This window comes from Pseudophryne corroboree, chromosome 6 (genome assembly GCF_028390025.1).
Source record: "Pseudophryne corroboree isolate aPseCor3 chromosome 6, aPseCor3.hap2, whole genome shotgun sequence".
NCBI classification, from domain to species: domain Eukaryota; kingdom Metazoa; phylum Chordata; class Amphibia; order Anura; family Myobatrachidae; genus Pseudophryne; species Pseudophryne corroboree.
This window is the reverse complement of record NC_086449.1, coordinates 803,822,047-803,839,890: the sequence shown is the minus strand read 5'-3', so window position 1 is coordinate 803,839,890 and position 17,844 is coordinate 803,822,047. Positions and strand designations below refer to the sequence as shown.

The window sequence follows — 17,844 nt, the reverse complement described above, 5'->3', positions numbered from 1 at the left end:
GGCCGTATAGCCGGGGATGAATTAAAATAGCTCACAACAGTACTTTGTGAGCCTGCAGAACCAGCGCTCTCAAATTGCCCTCCCCACCGCCAATCAAACTCTCACCACTGCCGCTTCTGCACAGCCGGCCTGTGTAGTGGTGATCCGATGGTACGATATGAGTGCGGCAATGTCCATTGGGAGGGAGAAGAAGCGCGGCTCTGGGTCACCACCACTTGGAAAGTGCAGAGCAGCCTCCGATCTGTGGGTGGTCTAGGTGGTCAGGACCAAATAGATGTAGTAGGTAGATCCCTTAACGCGTTTCTCCGTGTTTATGGGTAGTACAGTTTCATCAGAAGGCCCCTTCCGTGGGCTTCCATTGGTCTCTATGGCAGGTGAAGTTCTCCTTCAGAGTATGGCCTCCTATGTGAGCGGTTGAGCGTTTCTGTATGCAACTGCTTTCAGCGACTCATCCACTACACTCCCATAACACGCGTGAAAGACGGACCATCTCCGTATGGGCACATGCGCAATGTGACGTAGATTACATGCGCAGAAGAAAAACAGCGATCCACTATGTCAGACATTAGCAGTGTCTGCGATGCAGAATCAGGCCCTATAACCTTCGCTTACTAAAGCCTTGTGTACAAATGTTCTAATCCAGAGATAACAGATAAATTATTAAGATAAATTATACCAAGTAGTGCTTCGTGCTGTTATAAAACTTGTATCCCCATTATGTCATCTGTAGGTGGAGGTTTTATTGCTGCCAGGGAGAGGTGCCGGTATCACACAACTGCAAGTGGAGCGGATACATCAATGACTTTGATCAGTACCTGAGATGGGACGCGCCCGCTAATCATTACCTGACTGGGGCTCACAGTTACCATGACAACAAAACAGAGTATGTACAGTATGTTACAGTGGGCTAACAGAGACAAATTCACTCATGGGGGGGATTCAATTAGCGGCGATGGGCGAAAACTGCTGATGAAATGGTCATGACGCCGGCACATTGTGACCACCAAAATTACACACAGAGGCACGCTTTTAAATACACAGTAATAAGGTACCGTAACTCTCATTGTTCTGCACTTCTGATCCATCCGAACATCGCAACACCGCACCTTATTGAGAACTGAAGTGCCGCCATAGAGAGAGTTTTTGAAAACCTCAGTTACAGTAGCAAATGGAATTGGGATATTCCTAAAACGAAAAAAAAAAAAAAAAAATATAGGTGGGAGCTTTATGGCGTTATCAGCAACATAAATAGTCAATATAAATTCTACTATTACAAAACAGTGACTTGAGAAGCAGCTGTCAGTATGGTCTTTGCAGTTACGAGAAAACTGTATGCGAACAACAACAAAAATCACACAGTGCTACAAAGCTGTCCTATCGCAAACAATTAAAACCCAGAAATGCATGTGTTACTGATTTACTACACAGAAAATTAAATGAAATTTTATATATATATATATATATGTATATGTATATATATATATATATATACACTGCTCAAAAAAATAAAGGGAACACTTAAACAACACAATGTAACTCCAAGTCAATCACACTTCTGTGAAATCAAACTGTCCACTTAGGAAGCAACACTGATTGACAATCAATTTCACATGCTGTTGTGCAAATGGAATAGACAACAGGTGGAAATTATGGGCAATTAGCAAGACACCCCCAATAAAGGAGTTGTTCTGCAGGTGGTGACCACAGACCACTTCTCAGCTCCTATGCTTTCTGGCTGATGTTTTGGTCACTTTTGAAAGCTGGCGGTGCTTTCACTCTAGTGGTAGCATGAGACAGAGTCTACAACCCGCACAAGTGGCTCAGGTAGTGCAGCTCATCCAGGATGGCACATCTATGCGAGCTGTGGCAAGAAGGTTTGCTGTGTCTGTCAGCGTAGTGTCCAGAGCATGGAGGCGCTATCAGGAGACAGGCCAGTACATCAGGAGACGTGGAGGAGGCCGTAGGAGGGCAACAACCCAGTAGCAGAACCTCTAGCTCCGCCTTTGTGCAAGGAGGAACACTGCCAGAGCCCTGCAAAATGACCTCCAGCAAGCCACAAATGTGCATGTGTCTACTCAAACGATAAGAAACAGACTCCATGAGGGTGATAAAGCTAAATATTTATCTTATATAAAACCCTTTATGAGGTCTAAGAACACTGTACGCTATTGACGTATGGAGTACCGTAAGGGTACGCACGTTGCGTAACAATCGCTTAGCCGTGGTCGAGACGCTCAAGCGTCACGTTCGCTCACGGCCAAGAGATCACAGGCAGGCACGCTATTGGCTGCCGACTAACGTAATGATTCGCTATAGCGTAGCGGACGCTCGGGACCACGAGGAGATCACCAGCGGCGCTGACGCTCACAATGTTAGACCTTTATATCTAAACCATAAACAATGTAATATGCAGTAAAACCTTAGTGTAGAGATAGGGTGTAGATGCAACACAGTGTAACCTTATTAACTTAAAAGCTGTTTGAGCGTCACCGACGCTCTGTGAATACTTAACACTATAAGAAATACACGGATACCTAGGCTTAGGGTCCAACGCCTTATATATATATATTATGAATGTTATACTTGCAAAAGAATTAATACAATACAAGTTATACACTACAATATAACATAGACTAACTAACCAGGTAACTACACAGTAAATACAATACAATACTATTACGTTTAAGAGAATACGAGAGAAAGAGGAGAAGAGAGAGAGAGAGAGATATGGCCCATAACAACAAGAAAGACAATATGATTACGGAGAAAAACTTACGCACAAAGGGGAACGATCGCATGCGCCTCTGGACATCCAGCTCCCGATTATCAGCAATGAGAACCGTTGAAGAGTGAGCTGGATGTGATCGGCTTGTCTAGTTATGCCCCACACACAATACAATTCAATGGTCCCTACAATCTCATTGTTCATTGGACACAGGAATTCCTCCTCGCACTATAACAAAAGGTCATAGGTTGATTCATACAGGTGGGCTGTGACAATTTCCAACTGCTCAGGTGGGTGGGAAACTAGGTTTCCCGCCGCATGGATAAGTAAGTGCAAATAATAGTAAATGGACATAAACTTCTTATGTCCATAACTATTCGCACGAGCGATTAATTCGCTTCAAACCAACACCGGAATATTGCTAATTAAATACTCTTCCGATGGATACTAAACACCACTGTATTACTCCTGTCTGACCCTTCGTATCAAACAAAGTGGGATTTCTCTGTCCATGAACATGCTACATTAACTAAACTTTCAGATTCTATCAAAGGGACCATAATCTACAAAATACATTATATGGTGAAAATATGTAACGATTGAGTCGCACGCTACGAACACATAAACTCTACCGTAAATGCACATACCGCGCGCCCGCGGGTGCCCGCAGCAGCGAGTATGCGCACGCACGGGAGAGCGCACGCATGCGCAGCTCGGACCTGTATGAGGTGCAAATATGGCAGTGTGCATAGTGATATTTTTATGACTTTGACAGTCCACCCTTTGGCAGTCAACAATAACTGCCACTTCCTAAAACATTTCAAAACGAGAAAAATATATGTCAGGGGTTAATACATTTCCATGGTTGGGTAAGGGAGGAGAGGAGAAGGTAGGAAAAAGGGTATGACCTAGTGGGATAGTAGAAGAATGTGTGTATGAATCCATGTTTGGGGGTCATGTATCATCGTGCCGTACGTGTTTTAAATCAAGCTTCGAGGTATTGCGAAGTATACATTTGAATTCCTTCTTATCCCGTAGTACGGGTCTGTGGATGGGCTGTCAAACTTTACCGAGCTCTTTTCGGCTGTGGTTACAACAAAATGGGGGAGCACATTTTAGTTGATGATACATGAGTGGGGAAATATGTGATTGCTGATATCTGTGCCTGTATTCCCTATCGACTATGTGTGTAATTACCTGAAGGTTGTAGAGATGAAGAAAAGACATGATTACGGTAAATGCAGTGGTATTCTATGTCAGGTTAATGTACATTTGTCGGTTGAGGTCTTGTTCGGTGTCTGTTGATTGCAGTCTTCTTTGTGCTTTTGCCCATAAGGTGCGAGCAAAAACCTTGTCAATGTCCTTAGATTTACAAAAGTGTTGGGCTAGCGTAATTTTAAAATTTCTAGGGAAACTGGGGATCTATGGCATAGTTCATCAAAAATCTGTGTATAAGGTTGTCAAAACTTCTTCTTTAATCCATCAGTTGTCTGTATACCGGATCATCAAATTCCTCGTCAAAAGTGGGTCTTTTTACCTTGGAGAAAAACGGAAAAACAGGTGAAAGAAACGGACCGTATAATCGCATTTTCATCACATCATTGTTTCTACCGTTGGGTCATAAATCAAATCCATTGGAATTTCAATTTCCTCACTCCTTAGACTCATTACCCTGGTACGACGTTTGCACTTCATTAAAGCCTGACCGCATCTAAATATCAAGCCAATGGATATGACAACACCTAAGATACATAGAAGAAACTTCCCAACATCCATTATGACTCCTTGAGCCCATTCTCCTAAACCAGAGAACCAATTTCGCGGGTTCAACCATGACACCCAACCAGTCAGCTCATTACCTACAGCAGCAAGAGTGAGATTGTGTCTCCTGCGAAATTCCCACTTCAGTTGGAGAATATCGTCCATCTTTTGGTCTATGACCTCGACCGGATCCTCGGTGCTATTTGTGATATATGTGCAACATTTCACGCCGTACTGTGTTGCCAGTGTGACACAATATCCTCCTGTCACTGCTGTGAGATAATTAAGAACCATTCTATGCTGTACCAGTTCTGTTTTGTAAGCTTGAAGTTCTCTTCCAGTATACCTAAACGTGTCATCATACATTTCAGTGATATTATCTAACAAATTTGCAAGCGCAGATATGTATCTATAGTTCATCACTCCTCTAGCGGTGCGAGTGAAATCTAACGCAAGTAGAACCTGAATCCCGGTGGATTCATGGATCATGTCAGAGGCCAAATGCTCTGTCCTTTCTGTCAGTTGCCTTTTAACTACGTGCTCGTAATGGGTATGAGTATAAGGAGCTTGGGCACCACGGTGTATATCTTTCATTTTGTCATGTGATACAGTCATTACTTCAGGCAGTACTTTTCCAATATAACACAATCCTTCAGAGTTTGGGGCAAGCCACTTATACGCCTTCCTCCCGCATATGAAATATGCATCATCGGGGAGAACATATGGGACGGAGTAGGACATAACCATATTACACATCCTCCATGTGAAATCTCCTACCCCTAATTCTCCCATCTGTTTAGTACACGTACCAGTTTGTACGATATGTGCACAGTATCCTGGTGATACCTCTCCAACTCTCGTAATCCTACTTCCTAGGGTATACCTATATCGGAAATATTTTCCACTACTGGCTATGTGGCGTATAAGCTCTGTATCTGTAGGCATTCTATCTGCTCTATATGAAAAGGTCATGGTTTGGTTACTCCATGACACTTCCCAATTTCCCGGCTTTCGGGGATTGGAAATGTTAAAACATATTAGGGATCTATCCACATGATATTGGTGGAGCTTCAAACTAGGAGGACTGGAGATATTAAACCTCCTGTCCACCGGTCTCCCACCCTTTAGCTCAAGTACCTCCCCTATCGTTAAAGGAAATGGTACTAGTCCTGATTTGCTATGACCTTGAGGTACTTGAGAGCATACCCAACAATCTGTTTGATTTAACACACTACCCACTAAGGAGTGATAGTCACTCAATGGATGCCGGTCCATGTGGATGTTAAAACTGGATTGGCATTTCTTAATGCACCCATCCTCAACTACGTTGTCACAGAGCCTACAGATACAGTTTTCTTCAGCTAACAATCCTTCACAATTCCTTCTATTGTCAATGCTATCGGATCGTTTTCTGATACTCGCCTTTACTTGTTGGTTAAGTTGTTCTTGGAAAACTACGCCTCCATCTTTGTCATCAGAACCCATTCCAGAACCTTTCTCGACCTCCATGGTACTCTCGCCGGAACAGACTGCTCTGGTCAACATCATGGTCAACAGGAAAATCCGGATCACAGTCTCTTGGGGCAAGTCCATCTTATAGGAGGAAACGAAGAAGAATGAGAAGGGGAAAAAATAATTTGAGGGAGAGGGGATGGGAAGTGGAGAAAAACAATAAAAGGGAAACGGGGGATCGACAACTGCTTTTGATCTTGTGATTCTCAATGCTCAGGTGCCGCCTCAGTCCTCCTGGAACAGACACTCCAGTGATACAACTTCCTCTACCGTCTGTTCCTTATCCCGGGACCTCTCTGGATCAGCAACCTTCTTACAATGGGACGAATGAACCCAAGTCTCTCTCTCGGCAACTTTCAATGCTGTAGTGCTAGTCAATAAGACTTGGTATGGTCCTTCCCATCTGTCAATAAGGCAACCTGAGCGTAGAAAATTCCGTATCATTACATAATCCCCAGGTTCAATGTCATGACAATTACTATCTGGTAAATCAGGAATCACCAACTTCAAATTATCATTTTGATTCCTTAACTGTTTACTCATGTTAATCAGGTATTTTACAGTCACTTCATTGTTACACTTCAAATCATCCTGAGGGTTAATCATAACATGCGGTTGTCGACCAAACAAGATTTCAAAGGGAGACAGATTAAGAGGGGACCTGGGAGTGGTTCTGATGCTGTACAGTACAATGGGTAAAGCTTCTGGCCATGTCAATCCTGTCTCTGCCATAACTTTGCTCAGTTTATTTTTAATAGTGCTGTTCACTCTTTCCACCTTCGCACTCGCCTGTGGACGGTATGGAGTGTGCAGCTTGCTATCAATTCCCATCAACTTACACATTCCTTGAAAGACATCACCTGTAAAATGGGTACCCCTATCACTTTCAATTATTCTAGGGATACCATATCTACATACAAATTCCTGCACAATTTTCTTAGCAGTAAACATAGCGGTATTTGTGGCCGCAGGAAATGCTTCAACCCAATTTGAGAAAACATCTATACAAACAAGTACATATTTCAAATTTCGACAAGGGGGTAATTGAATGAAGTCAATCTGTATTACCTGGAAAGGGCCGCCTGCAGGTGGGATATGAGATGGTTCTGTTGGTATTGCCTTTCCGATGTTCTTTCTCAAACAGGTAAGGCATGACATTGCTCTTTTACTCGCATGAGATGAAAATCCTGGGGCGCACCAATATGCTCTTACCAACTTGCACATCCCTTCCTTGCCCAGATGAGTCAGCCCGTGAGCTGCTTCAGCCAAACATGGAAGGTATGCTCTGGGGGCCACTGGTTTACCATGTCCATCCGTCCAGAGTCCTGAGGACTCCTGGCCATATCCCTTTGCCTTCCAGACTGCCTTTTCCTGTGTGGAACACAAATTTTGCATTTCACACAACTTCTGTGTGTTGATGGTATTAAATACCATCAGTTGCGTGGTGTCTGTCTGTCTGGGGGTACCGGTTGCTAACTTAGCAGCTTCGTCTGCTCGGCTGTTACCAAGTGATACTGGGTCCTGGCTATATGTGTGTGCTTTACACTTGATAACAGCCACTCTGTCGGGTTCCTGTATCGCTGTTAGAAGCCTTTTGATGTGAGCTGCATGCGCTACCGGTGTACCAGCTGCCGTCATGAAATTTCTGAGGCGCCATAGGGCTCCGAAATCATGAACTACCCCGAATGCGTATCTAGAGTCGGTGTAGATATTGGCTGACTTACCCTTAGCCAATTCACATGCTCTGGTTAGGGCGACCAGTTCAGCAACCTGGGCTGAGTGAGGTGGGCCTAGCGGTTCAGCTTCTATGGTGCCTTGGTCATCTACGACTGCGTATCCAGTACACAAGTCTCCCGAGTCTGACTGTCTATGACAACTACCATCCGTGTAGAACGTGAGCTCTACATCTTCCAGTGGGTTGTCACTGATGTCAGGCCTTGCCGTGAAATTTTGGGTCAAATATTCCATACAATCATGTGTGTCTTCCCTTGTATTAAATCCTCCTTCCCCACCACTCTCATCCTCCACCCTTTGTGCCTGTCCAGGCACACCTGGGAGATATGTTGCAGGATTTAATGCACTGCATCTCCTTATGGTGATGTTTACGGGGGCCATTAGTGCCAATTCCCATCTTGTAAACCGCGCTGATGAGACGTGCCTGGTTTGGGCAGAATTTAGCAAGGCTGACACTGCATGTGGTGTATGAATTGTGAGGTTGTGACCTAACACTACATCTTCGCTTTTCGTTACTAGCAATGCTATCGCAGCAACGCTTCGCAAGCATGTGGGGAGGGATCGCGCTACCGTATCTAGCTGAGCGCTATAGTATGCTACTGGCCTGCTGGCATCACCGTGCTTTTGGGTTAAGACGCCTGCCGCGCAACCAGCACTTTCTGTTCCGTACAGCTCAAAGGGTTTCCCATAGTCTGGCATACCTAATGCTGGTGCCTGCGTTAGGCACTGTTTAAGTCTCTCAAATGCCATCTCGGACTCGTCTGTATGCGAAATCCGATCAGGTTTGTTTGAGGAGACCATCTCCTGCAAAGGTAACGCTAGAATGGAAAACCCTGGGATCCAGTTACGGCAATACCCACACATTCCTAAAAATGTTCTGATCTGTTGCTGGGTTTGTGGCAGAGTCATGTCTCTAATTGCTTGAATTCTATCAGCGGTCAGGTGTCTCAGTCCTTGTGTTAGACAGTGTCCCAAATATTTTACTTTAGTTTGGCATAATTGCAACTTGTCTTTGGAAACCTTGTGTCCTGTGTCTGAAAGATGAAACAGGAGCTGTTTCGTATCCTTCAGGGATGCTTCCACTGAATCAGAACACAGTAGTAGATCATCCACGTACTGTATTAATACTGATCCACTCTCTGGTTGGAAAGACTGTAAACAATCATGCAAAGCCTGGGAAAATATACTTGGACTGTCTATGAAACCTTGTGGTAATCGAGTCCATGTGTATTGGACTCCTCTGTATGTGAATGCAAACAAGTATTGGCTGTCAGGGTGTAGGGGTACCGAAAAGAAAGCGGAGCAGAGGTCAATAACAGTGAAAAATTTTGCAGTGGGAGGGATTTGCATAAGGATGACAGCTGGATTTGGCACTACGGGGAACTGACTCTCAACTATTTTGTTAATCCCCCTTAGATCCTGCACTAGCCTGTAACCCCTCCCCCCACTCTTTTTAACAGGGAAGATGGGACTATTGGCAGTGCTGGACGTTCTTACCAGAATGCCCTGTTGTAGCAAGCGCTCTATTACGGGATAAACTCCTAACTCCACCTCTGGCTTCAGAGGGTACTGTGGGATTTTTGGAGCTATCCTACCATCTTTTACTTGTACAACTACCGGAGCTACGTTTGCCATTAATCCAGTGTCCTGTCCATCTTTAGTCCAAAGTGACTCTGGTATCTGGGATGTCATTTCTTCTACTTGGGATGGAGTCCTATTTGTCATAATGGTATGTGACATTAATTTTGATGGGGAGTCTAACATGTCTCGCACTTCCTGAGCGTGATTCTCAGGTATGTCCAAGAATACACCTTCAGGAGTACAATAAATGACGCACCCCATTTTGCACAATAAATCCCTTCCCAGGAGATTAGTCGGTGCCGATGCAGCCAGCAAAAAGGAATGCTTGGTATGTAAAGGCCCTATTGTAATCTCGGCTGGTTTGCTAACAGGGTAGTGCTGGACTACTCCTGTTACTCCCATGGCTGGAATTGTCTTACCAGTGGTTCTCATGCCCACTGTCGTATTTATCACTGATTTGGCCGCCCCTGTATCTACAAGAAAGTTTAATGATTTACCAGCTACATTTATTGCAATCTCGGGTTCGCTTCCAAGATTTGCAATCAATTTTACTGGCTGCAGGTTACAGGTATGGCCACACCCCTATTGGGTATGGTGACCTCCCTGAATCCCGCTGGCAGCAACTACTTGTGAGGGAGTTAGCTGGGAACTACCAGAGGCGTGCCAGTCTCTGTTCGGGGGGTATCTTTTTGTTTCCCCTGTATGTGGCTCATAACTCCGTCTCTGCGGACCCTGCTCCCAATGTCGTGTGTTGTGTCGTTGTCTAGGGGGTTGGTATGATCTTTGCGAATTTTTCGCTCTACAGTCTCGTGCTATGTGTCCCTGTTTATGACAAAAATAACATGTTACCACATTTGACTTACCCACGGGGTTTGGTGATATAAACACAGGCTGTTTTGTGGTCAGGGCCTGTATACTTACTGACATTAACTTATCACCTTGTGACTCCCTGTGTCTGGTGATATTCTGGTCGTGATCAATAGCAGCCTCTCTCAAAGTAGCCACTGACAGACCTCGCCAACATGGTTGCGTGGTCTGTACCCTTGTTTTTAATGCTTCTTTTAAACCATCCATTAGCACAGATACTGCTACTTCTTGATGATTTGCATTGGTCCTAATGTCCTCTATGCCAGTGTATTTTGCCATTTCTAATAATGCCCGGTGAAAATAATCAGCAGTTGTTTCTGTCTCTTTTTGTTTAATGGAAAAAATTCTATTCCATTTGGCCACAGCTGGAAAATACTCCTTTAACTGTAAATTTATTCTTTTTACGTTATCTTTGTTGTACACATCTGTAAGAGGTACATCCTGATCCAGTCCACAGTCAGCTAAAAATTGAGCTGCGTCGACATTGGAGGGTAAACAAGCCCTCAGCAATATCTGCCAATCTTTGTTATTGGGTTCTAAAGTGTTCCCTAGGTCTCTGATGTATTTTTGGCTAGCAACTAAATCTTTTCTAGGATCAGGGAATTCAGACACTATGGTTCTTAATTCCATTCGGGAAAACGGGCTGTACATGGCAATGTTCCTGATAGGAGTGACTCCTGTAGTGTCCGTTTTCCCATTTGGAACTGCTATTACCCTCACGGGAGCAAGTTTAACAACATCATTCTGTGTAGATTCTACAGTCTGTGGTGAAATGGTTTCAGCATAGTGTATGGTGCCGTACTTACCCGTTGATACGACCTCACCTGTCCCTCCGCTAGGGGGCTTTGTTACTAATCTTATGGGTTGGGCCGTGCCTACTGTTGTTTCTGATATGGTGGCTGCTAGAGAGAGCGCCGATATTGTTGCCGCGTCGTCCTCTTGATCACACTCCTGGGGAAAGTTCAAAACAGGGTACAACTTGCACGGGTTAATACTTGCATTGGTTAACTTATTAACATTATCTTTAACATTTATACAGTTGCTAAGTGCCTGTTTGTTACCCCTTGATGCGTCATTCTCCGCAACCAATTTCTCTCCTGATATGTATGGTGGCGGTGGGGCCGTGGCTATCAGTTTCCTGATAGGGCCAGATCCCGCCGCCAGAGCCAATCCTCTCTGTATTTCACCCTCCTGTTGCCATAGCTGCAAATAATCATAATGTTGGATTCGTCTCTTTGTTGACTTAATGAGACATATCCTCCTCCTTAAATTCGTTAACACTTCTGGGCTGAAGCTACCTACTCTTGGGAATTTCTCCCCGTCATGTACAGTCATTCTTTCCCATTCATCACATAAAATTTCTGTGTGCCTTCCGTATTTTTCACACATTACATACCTTGCCGACCCGACTGGTCGGTTTACAGAATCAACCCGAACCGAGGTTGATCGCCCCCTTCCTGAACAACTGGCCCCCATAATTTGTAGGTGTTGCTTGCTCTACCTCTGACCTTTATATCAGGGTCTTCAGCGAACCCTTACAAAAAACCAAAATATTCAAAGATAGGTTGACGGTGAAGTTTACCGAGCACCTCACTCACTCGCCCACGCCGACCAATATGCCCACACACTGATATAGTGCTGGCGTACTCGACCCAGGGCCCCTATTAACCTTAGTTTACTGGAACATGTAGGTATGATCCGAAGAGCATTAACCCTTTCCAGTAAAGGTGGAGTTGTCGGATAGTTCTAGAGTGACCAGCGAACTTCCCTTTTTGAAAAAATAAAAAATTACACAAATCACGTCAGAATGTACAAATGGCGTTTGTGACCCCTTTACTCTAATGGTACTAGGTCAGATTACTAACTAATGTACACAATTACGTGCGGTACAGTCGTTCAGCACATAAGCAACTAATCTTATGTACGGAGCGACCAGTGGAATCGACATTCGGCAGCTGCGAATTCCTTCAGCCTGAGCTTTATTGGCCTATATGGGTGTTGCACCAACCCTTGTTGGTGTTGTGCCTTGTCTCTATAGCGGACTTCCTTGTCTGCTGTACCTGGACCTCCAGGTCTGTTATGCGACCTCCTGGTCTGACCTCCTGGTCTGTTACAGTATGACCTCCTGGTCTGCTACACTCTAATGCTCAAATTTTATGTTTAACCAGAGATGCCTCCCTAGCCACCGTGCATGTCACTTACACGTATGTACCTTCACGAGAACTCGATGATTTCTGTGGTTCAATCCCCAAAATTGTAAAAACAAACACTCACTCACCACATATACACTTTTGTTTCTATTTCTATTTCTGCGCAGAATTTTTTTCTTTAGACCAGATGTGTTGTAAATTTGGAGAAGGATCTGTTAATTTAAATTTCGGATATTAAAATAGATTTGCGCTATTTATCGCCTGTTGCGCTATTTATCGCCTGTTGCGCTATTTATCGCCTGTTGCGCTATTTATCGCCTGTAAAATCAACACTATCGTGTGACTTGAGTTACGTGGGCGTACCCAGACGCTCCGTTGCGTAATTTACGCTGCGTGCGTCGGCCTTTGCGTACGCGAGTCTCAGCCCTTTGTTAGAGACACGTGTACACAAAACCAATGTCCACCGTAACACAACTAACACGTTTATCAATGTAGATGATCCTCGATCCTCTACTGAACCCCACACCAATCTCTCCTTGTACCTTTAGGTAGAGCTGCGTGTGTGCTTTACACTTTATCCCTTAACGCATTACTTTTACACTTTAACTATTGAAATAGCGACAAATCTCTCTTAGCACGTTTATCAATTTATAAAATGGCAAACAGGAGAGTGATATATGAAAATACACGAATGAAAAAGAAATGCAGATATGTGCGTGCGTACGCAAGACAGAAATAAACAGTTTTAAAAGACACTAGCGTGTTGTTCTTACCTCCGGTTCCGGATTCCTTCAGCACCCTTTACTAAGCGAAGCAGACGCTTATCCCGTCAGCACTGTGAAGAATATGATCTCCCGCCCTTTGCTGATGGATAATGTCTGCTGAAATTACCTAGCAGAGATATGTGAAGGACAGGACGAGCCGCCAATTGATAAAGCTAAATATTTATCTTATATAAAACCCTTTATGAGGTCTAAGAACACTGTACGCTATTGACGTATGGAGTACCGTAAGGGTACGCACGTTGCGTAACAATCACTTAGCCGTGGTCGAGACGCTCAAGCGTCACGTTCGCTCACGGCCAAGAGATCACAGGTAGGCACGCTATTGGCTGCCGACTAACGTAATGATTCGCTATAGCGTAGCGGACGCTCGGGACCACGAGGAGATCACCAGCGGCGCTGATGCTCACAATGTTAGACCTTTATATCTAAACCATAAACAATGTAATATGCAGTAAAACCTTAGTATAGAGATAGGGTGTAGATGCAACACAGTGTAACCTTATTAACTTAAAAGCTGTTTGAGCGTCACCGACGCTCTGTGAATACTTAACACTATAAGAAATACACGGATACCTAGGCTTAGGGTCCAACGCCTTATATATATATTATGAATGTTATACTTGCAAAAGAATTAATACAATACAAGTTATACACTACAATATAACATAGACTAACTAACCAGGTAACTACACAGTAAATACAATACAATACTATTACGTTTAAGAGAATACGAGAGAAAGAGGAGAAGAGAGAGAGAGAGAGATATCGCCCATAACAACAAGAAAGACAATATGATTACGGAGAAAAACTTACGCACAAAGGGGAACGATCGCATGCGCCTCTGGACATCCAGCTCCCGATTATCAGCAATGAGAACCGTTGAAGAGTGAGCTGGATGTGATCGGCTTGTCTAGTTATGCCCCACACACAATACAATTCAATGGTCCCTACAATCTCATTGTTCATTGGACACAGGAATTCCTCCTCGCACTATAACAAAAGGTCATAGGTTGATTCATACAGGTGGGCTGTGACAATTTCCAACTGCTCAGGTGGGTGGGAAACTAGGTTTCCCGCCGCATGGATAAGTAAGTGCAAATAATAGTAAATGGACATAAACTTCTTATGTCCATAACTATTCGCACGAGCGATTAATTCGCTTCAAACCAACACCGGAATATTGCTAATTAAATACTCTTCCGATGGATACTAAACACCACTGTATTACTCCTGTCTGACCCTTCGTATCAAACAAAGTGGGATTTCTCTGTCCATGAACATGCTACATTAACTAAACTTTCAGATTCTATCAAAGGGACCATAATCTACAAAATACATTATATGGTGAAAATATGTAACGATTGAGTCGCACGCTACGAACACATAAACTCTACCGTAAATGCACATACCGCGCGCCCGCGGGTGCCCGCAGCAGCGAGTATGCGCACGCACGGGAGAGCGCACGCATGCGCAGCGCGGACCTGTATGAGGTGCAAATATGGCAGTGTGCATAGTGATATTTTTATGACTTTGACAAGGGTGGTATGAGGGCCCGACGTCCACAGGTGGGGGTTGTGCTTACAGCCCAACACCGTGCAGGACGTTTGGCATTTGCCAGAGAACACCAAGATTGGCAAATTCGCCACTGGCGCCCTGTGCTCTTCACAGATGAAAGCAGGTTCTCACTGAGCACATGTGACAGACATGACAGAGTCTGGAGACGCCAAGGAGAACGTTCTGCTGCCTGCAACATCCTCAAGCATGACCGGTTTGGCAGTTGGTCAGTAATGGTGTGGGGTGGCATTTCTTTGGGGGGCCGCACAGCCCTCCATGTGCTCGCCAGAGGTAGCCTGACTGCCATTAGGTACCGAAATGAGATCCTCAGACCCCTTGTGAGACCATATGCTGGTGCGGTTGGTCCTGGGTTCCTCCTAATGCAAGATAATGCTAGACCTCATGTGGCTGGAGTGTGTCAGCAGTTCCTGCAAGACGAAGGCATTGATGCTATGAACTGGCCCACCCGTTCCCCAGACCTGAATCCAATTGAGCACATCTGGGACATCATGTCTCGCTCCATCCACCACAGACTGTCCAGGAGTTGGCAGATGCTTTAGTCCAGGTCTGGGAGGAGATCCCTCAGGAGACCATCCGCCACCTCATCAGGAGCATGCCCAGGCATTGTAGGGAGGTCATACAGGCACGTGGAGGCCACACACACTACTGAGCCTCATTTTGACTTGTTTTAAGGACTATACATCAAAGTTGGATCAGCCTGTAGTGTGTTTTTCCACTTTAATTTTGAGTGTGACTCCAAATCCAGACCTCCATGGGTTAATAAATTTGATTTCCATTGATAATTTTTGTGTGATTTTGTTGTCAGCACACTCAACTATGTAAAGAACAAAGTATTTAATAAGAATATTTTATTCATTCAGATCTAGGATGTGTTATTTTAGTGTTCCCTGTATTTTTTTGAGCAGTGTATATATATATATATATATATATATATATATATATATATATATACATACATACAGAGGCGGATTGGCCATAGGGTTCACAGGGAAGATTCCCAGTGTGCCGACGCACCCGTGGGGCCTGTTTTGTTTGAGAACATATGGTCCTTTTTATAGACATAATGAATAAGATGCAAAATAATTTGCATATATGAAAATGACTTTGCCACTTAGCCTGATTGCAGATGATCTAGTGTATGCTCTGTCTGCCTGCTTGGCTGACATATAAGATTGAGTGAATAGTGATTGGGATACGGTTGGTGTAATAAGCAAGAAAATATATCTTTCTAAAGAATTATATAGTTTCCTAAATTGTGAAGGTGTATCATATAATGTGCTCATAATATTTAATTTTATTTCCTCTTAACTTCCCCTTGATGCTGGACATGCCCACTATCTGGAAAGTCTTGGGGGAGAGGGTGCTGCTGCCATGGCCCATGGCTATACCTTACACCTCTGGTGCTGCCCATGTGGGGCCACTAGTACAAATTCTTCCAGGGCCGCTTTTTGTTCCCAATTCGCCCCTGTATATATATATATATATATATATAGATGTATAAAAATGGAAAGAACTTAAATGCTGTATAGTTAAACTATAAACCGTAATAAATGTAATCACATATTATCACACAGACAAAACATTCACATGTCAGTGCTTACAGAGCAGAAACCTGGGTGATAATGATAATTGTTAGACAACCACATACGTCCCTCTGGTTTATCTCCCTCACAGTCAGATGATCCCCAGTAATGAGCTCGTTGGTCCTTTGTCCATTATCCTAGGTTCCTAATTGGCTATGGGAAATCCCATTAAAATTCTCAGACCGTGCGTCCAATTCTGTGCTGCAATTGAGGCGCATGCGCGGTCCAATTCAGACGCATACGCTGACTTAAACCACCGGCCGTGTGCATGCAACATCCTCACTGAATCAGGCCCTAAGGGTCAATGCGATATATATGTCTGAATAGGAAATATCTGTCACGTACATTAGTAAACGTCACGGGTTGCAACACTCCGGACACGCTTGCGTTGTCTGGACTACGCCCCACCAATGGCGTTCTAACACTGTTGGCACGCCCCCTCCCGCCGCACGTCCGCCTTTGCTTGTCAATCAAGCAGAGGCGATGGCAGCCCTTAGATGCTTTTAGCATCTCACTGGGCTCCCGGGGGAGTGGCCCGCGCACTCCACAAAGGGCTTCAGACTGCGACCACTGCCGCTGCAGCAATCCAGTCTGAATTAGGCCCTTGTTTTACACCTCCTCATGTATATTGGGTTCACTTGACTTAGAGACATAGGAAATGGGTTACCGTGTCACGTGTATTGTGTAACACTATGAAGTTGTGCTTTGTGTTGCAGGGACAGGCGTTGGGAATACCAATCATGTGAGAGGAACGAGGTGTAACGCCGGAGGAACCTCACCCAGAGCCGGAATCTGTGACATACTATAACGCTGTACTCAGGCTCTGAGGCCGCTGTCTGCTCATAACATAATACAGCGGATAACTTGTGTGATATTCAGTCTAATACATAACACGTAATATGGTGATATATACCGGTAACGAATGCTGTTATAGCCCAGGGTCCTCCATGGTACTACAGTATGGTTTTCTGATGGTACGGGGTACTTACATATGTGATTTTGATGGTGGAATTTCCCTTTCTATGTTAGACTGGTACAGTATATCTGTAAGGCAAAGATAAATAGTTCTGTTTATTCTGGATGACGCAGTATAAGCTGCCGCCTGCCAGATCACTCCACGCTGAATTCACTTAAATCAAATTAAAAGAATCTCTGATCATTCAACACTCTAAGTGTCTCTCTTTTATTCAGTGACAGTACAGCATGGACCTCATACAGAGACGGGCGCACAGGCCGTTGCAGCTATGATTCAAAACAGAGGCGCTGTGCAAATGTATGCAAATGGCACAGACTTGTATTGTGAGACGCCCCGGTATCTCCGAACCACCACCTGAATATAAATACGCAACCATCGGATGCACATCGGCTAAACATCAACCCAAGTAACTCTAACTGCGTATGGGATTGCAATCCTAAAAAATGTTCGCAAGACGCCTGCATTTCAGTGATCCCACCCGTTACCTCCCATAAACTCTCCCAGTCACTCAGTCTGCGAATAAATGCTCTCTGCGGCTGCAGCCATTGCAAGATCATCACGGAACATGCGCAGCGTAACTTACAGTATATACATG

At 44.3% G+C, this 17,844-nt stretch overlaps 1 protein-coding gene across 1 annotated transcript in view; it reads left to right on the top strand.

Annotated features, from left to right (window-relative positions):
• BRAF (B-Raf proto-oncogene, serine/threonine kinase) overlaps nucleotides 1-17,445 on the top strand; it is a 284,434-nt gene extending 266,989 nt beyond the window's left edge. The window contains exons 23-24 of the mRNA XM_063928964.1: nucleotides 731-883; nucleotides 16,990-17,445. Of these exons, the coding sequence (XP_063785034.1) occupies nucleotides 731-883; nucleotides 16,990-17,035 (199 nt within the window). The 3' untranslated portion in view covers nucleotides 17,036-17,445. The remainder of the gene's footprint in view (nucleotides 1-730; nucleotides 884-16,989) is intronic.
• Nucleotides 17,446-17,844: the final 399 nt, after the last annotated feature.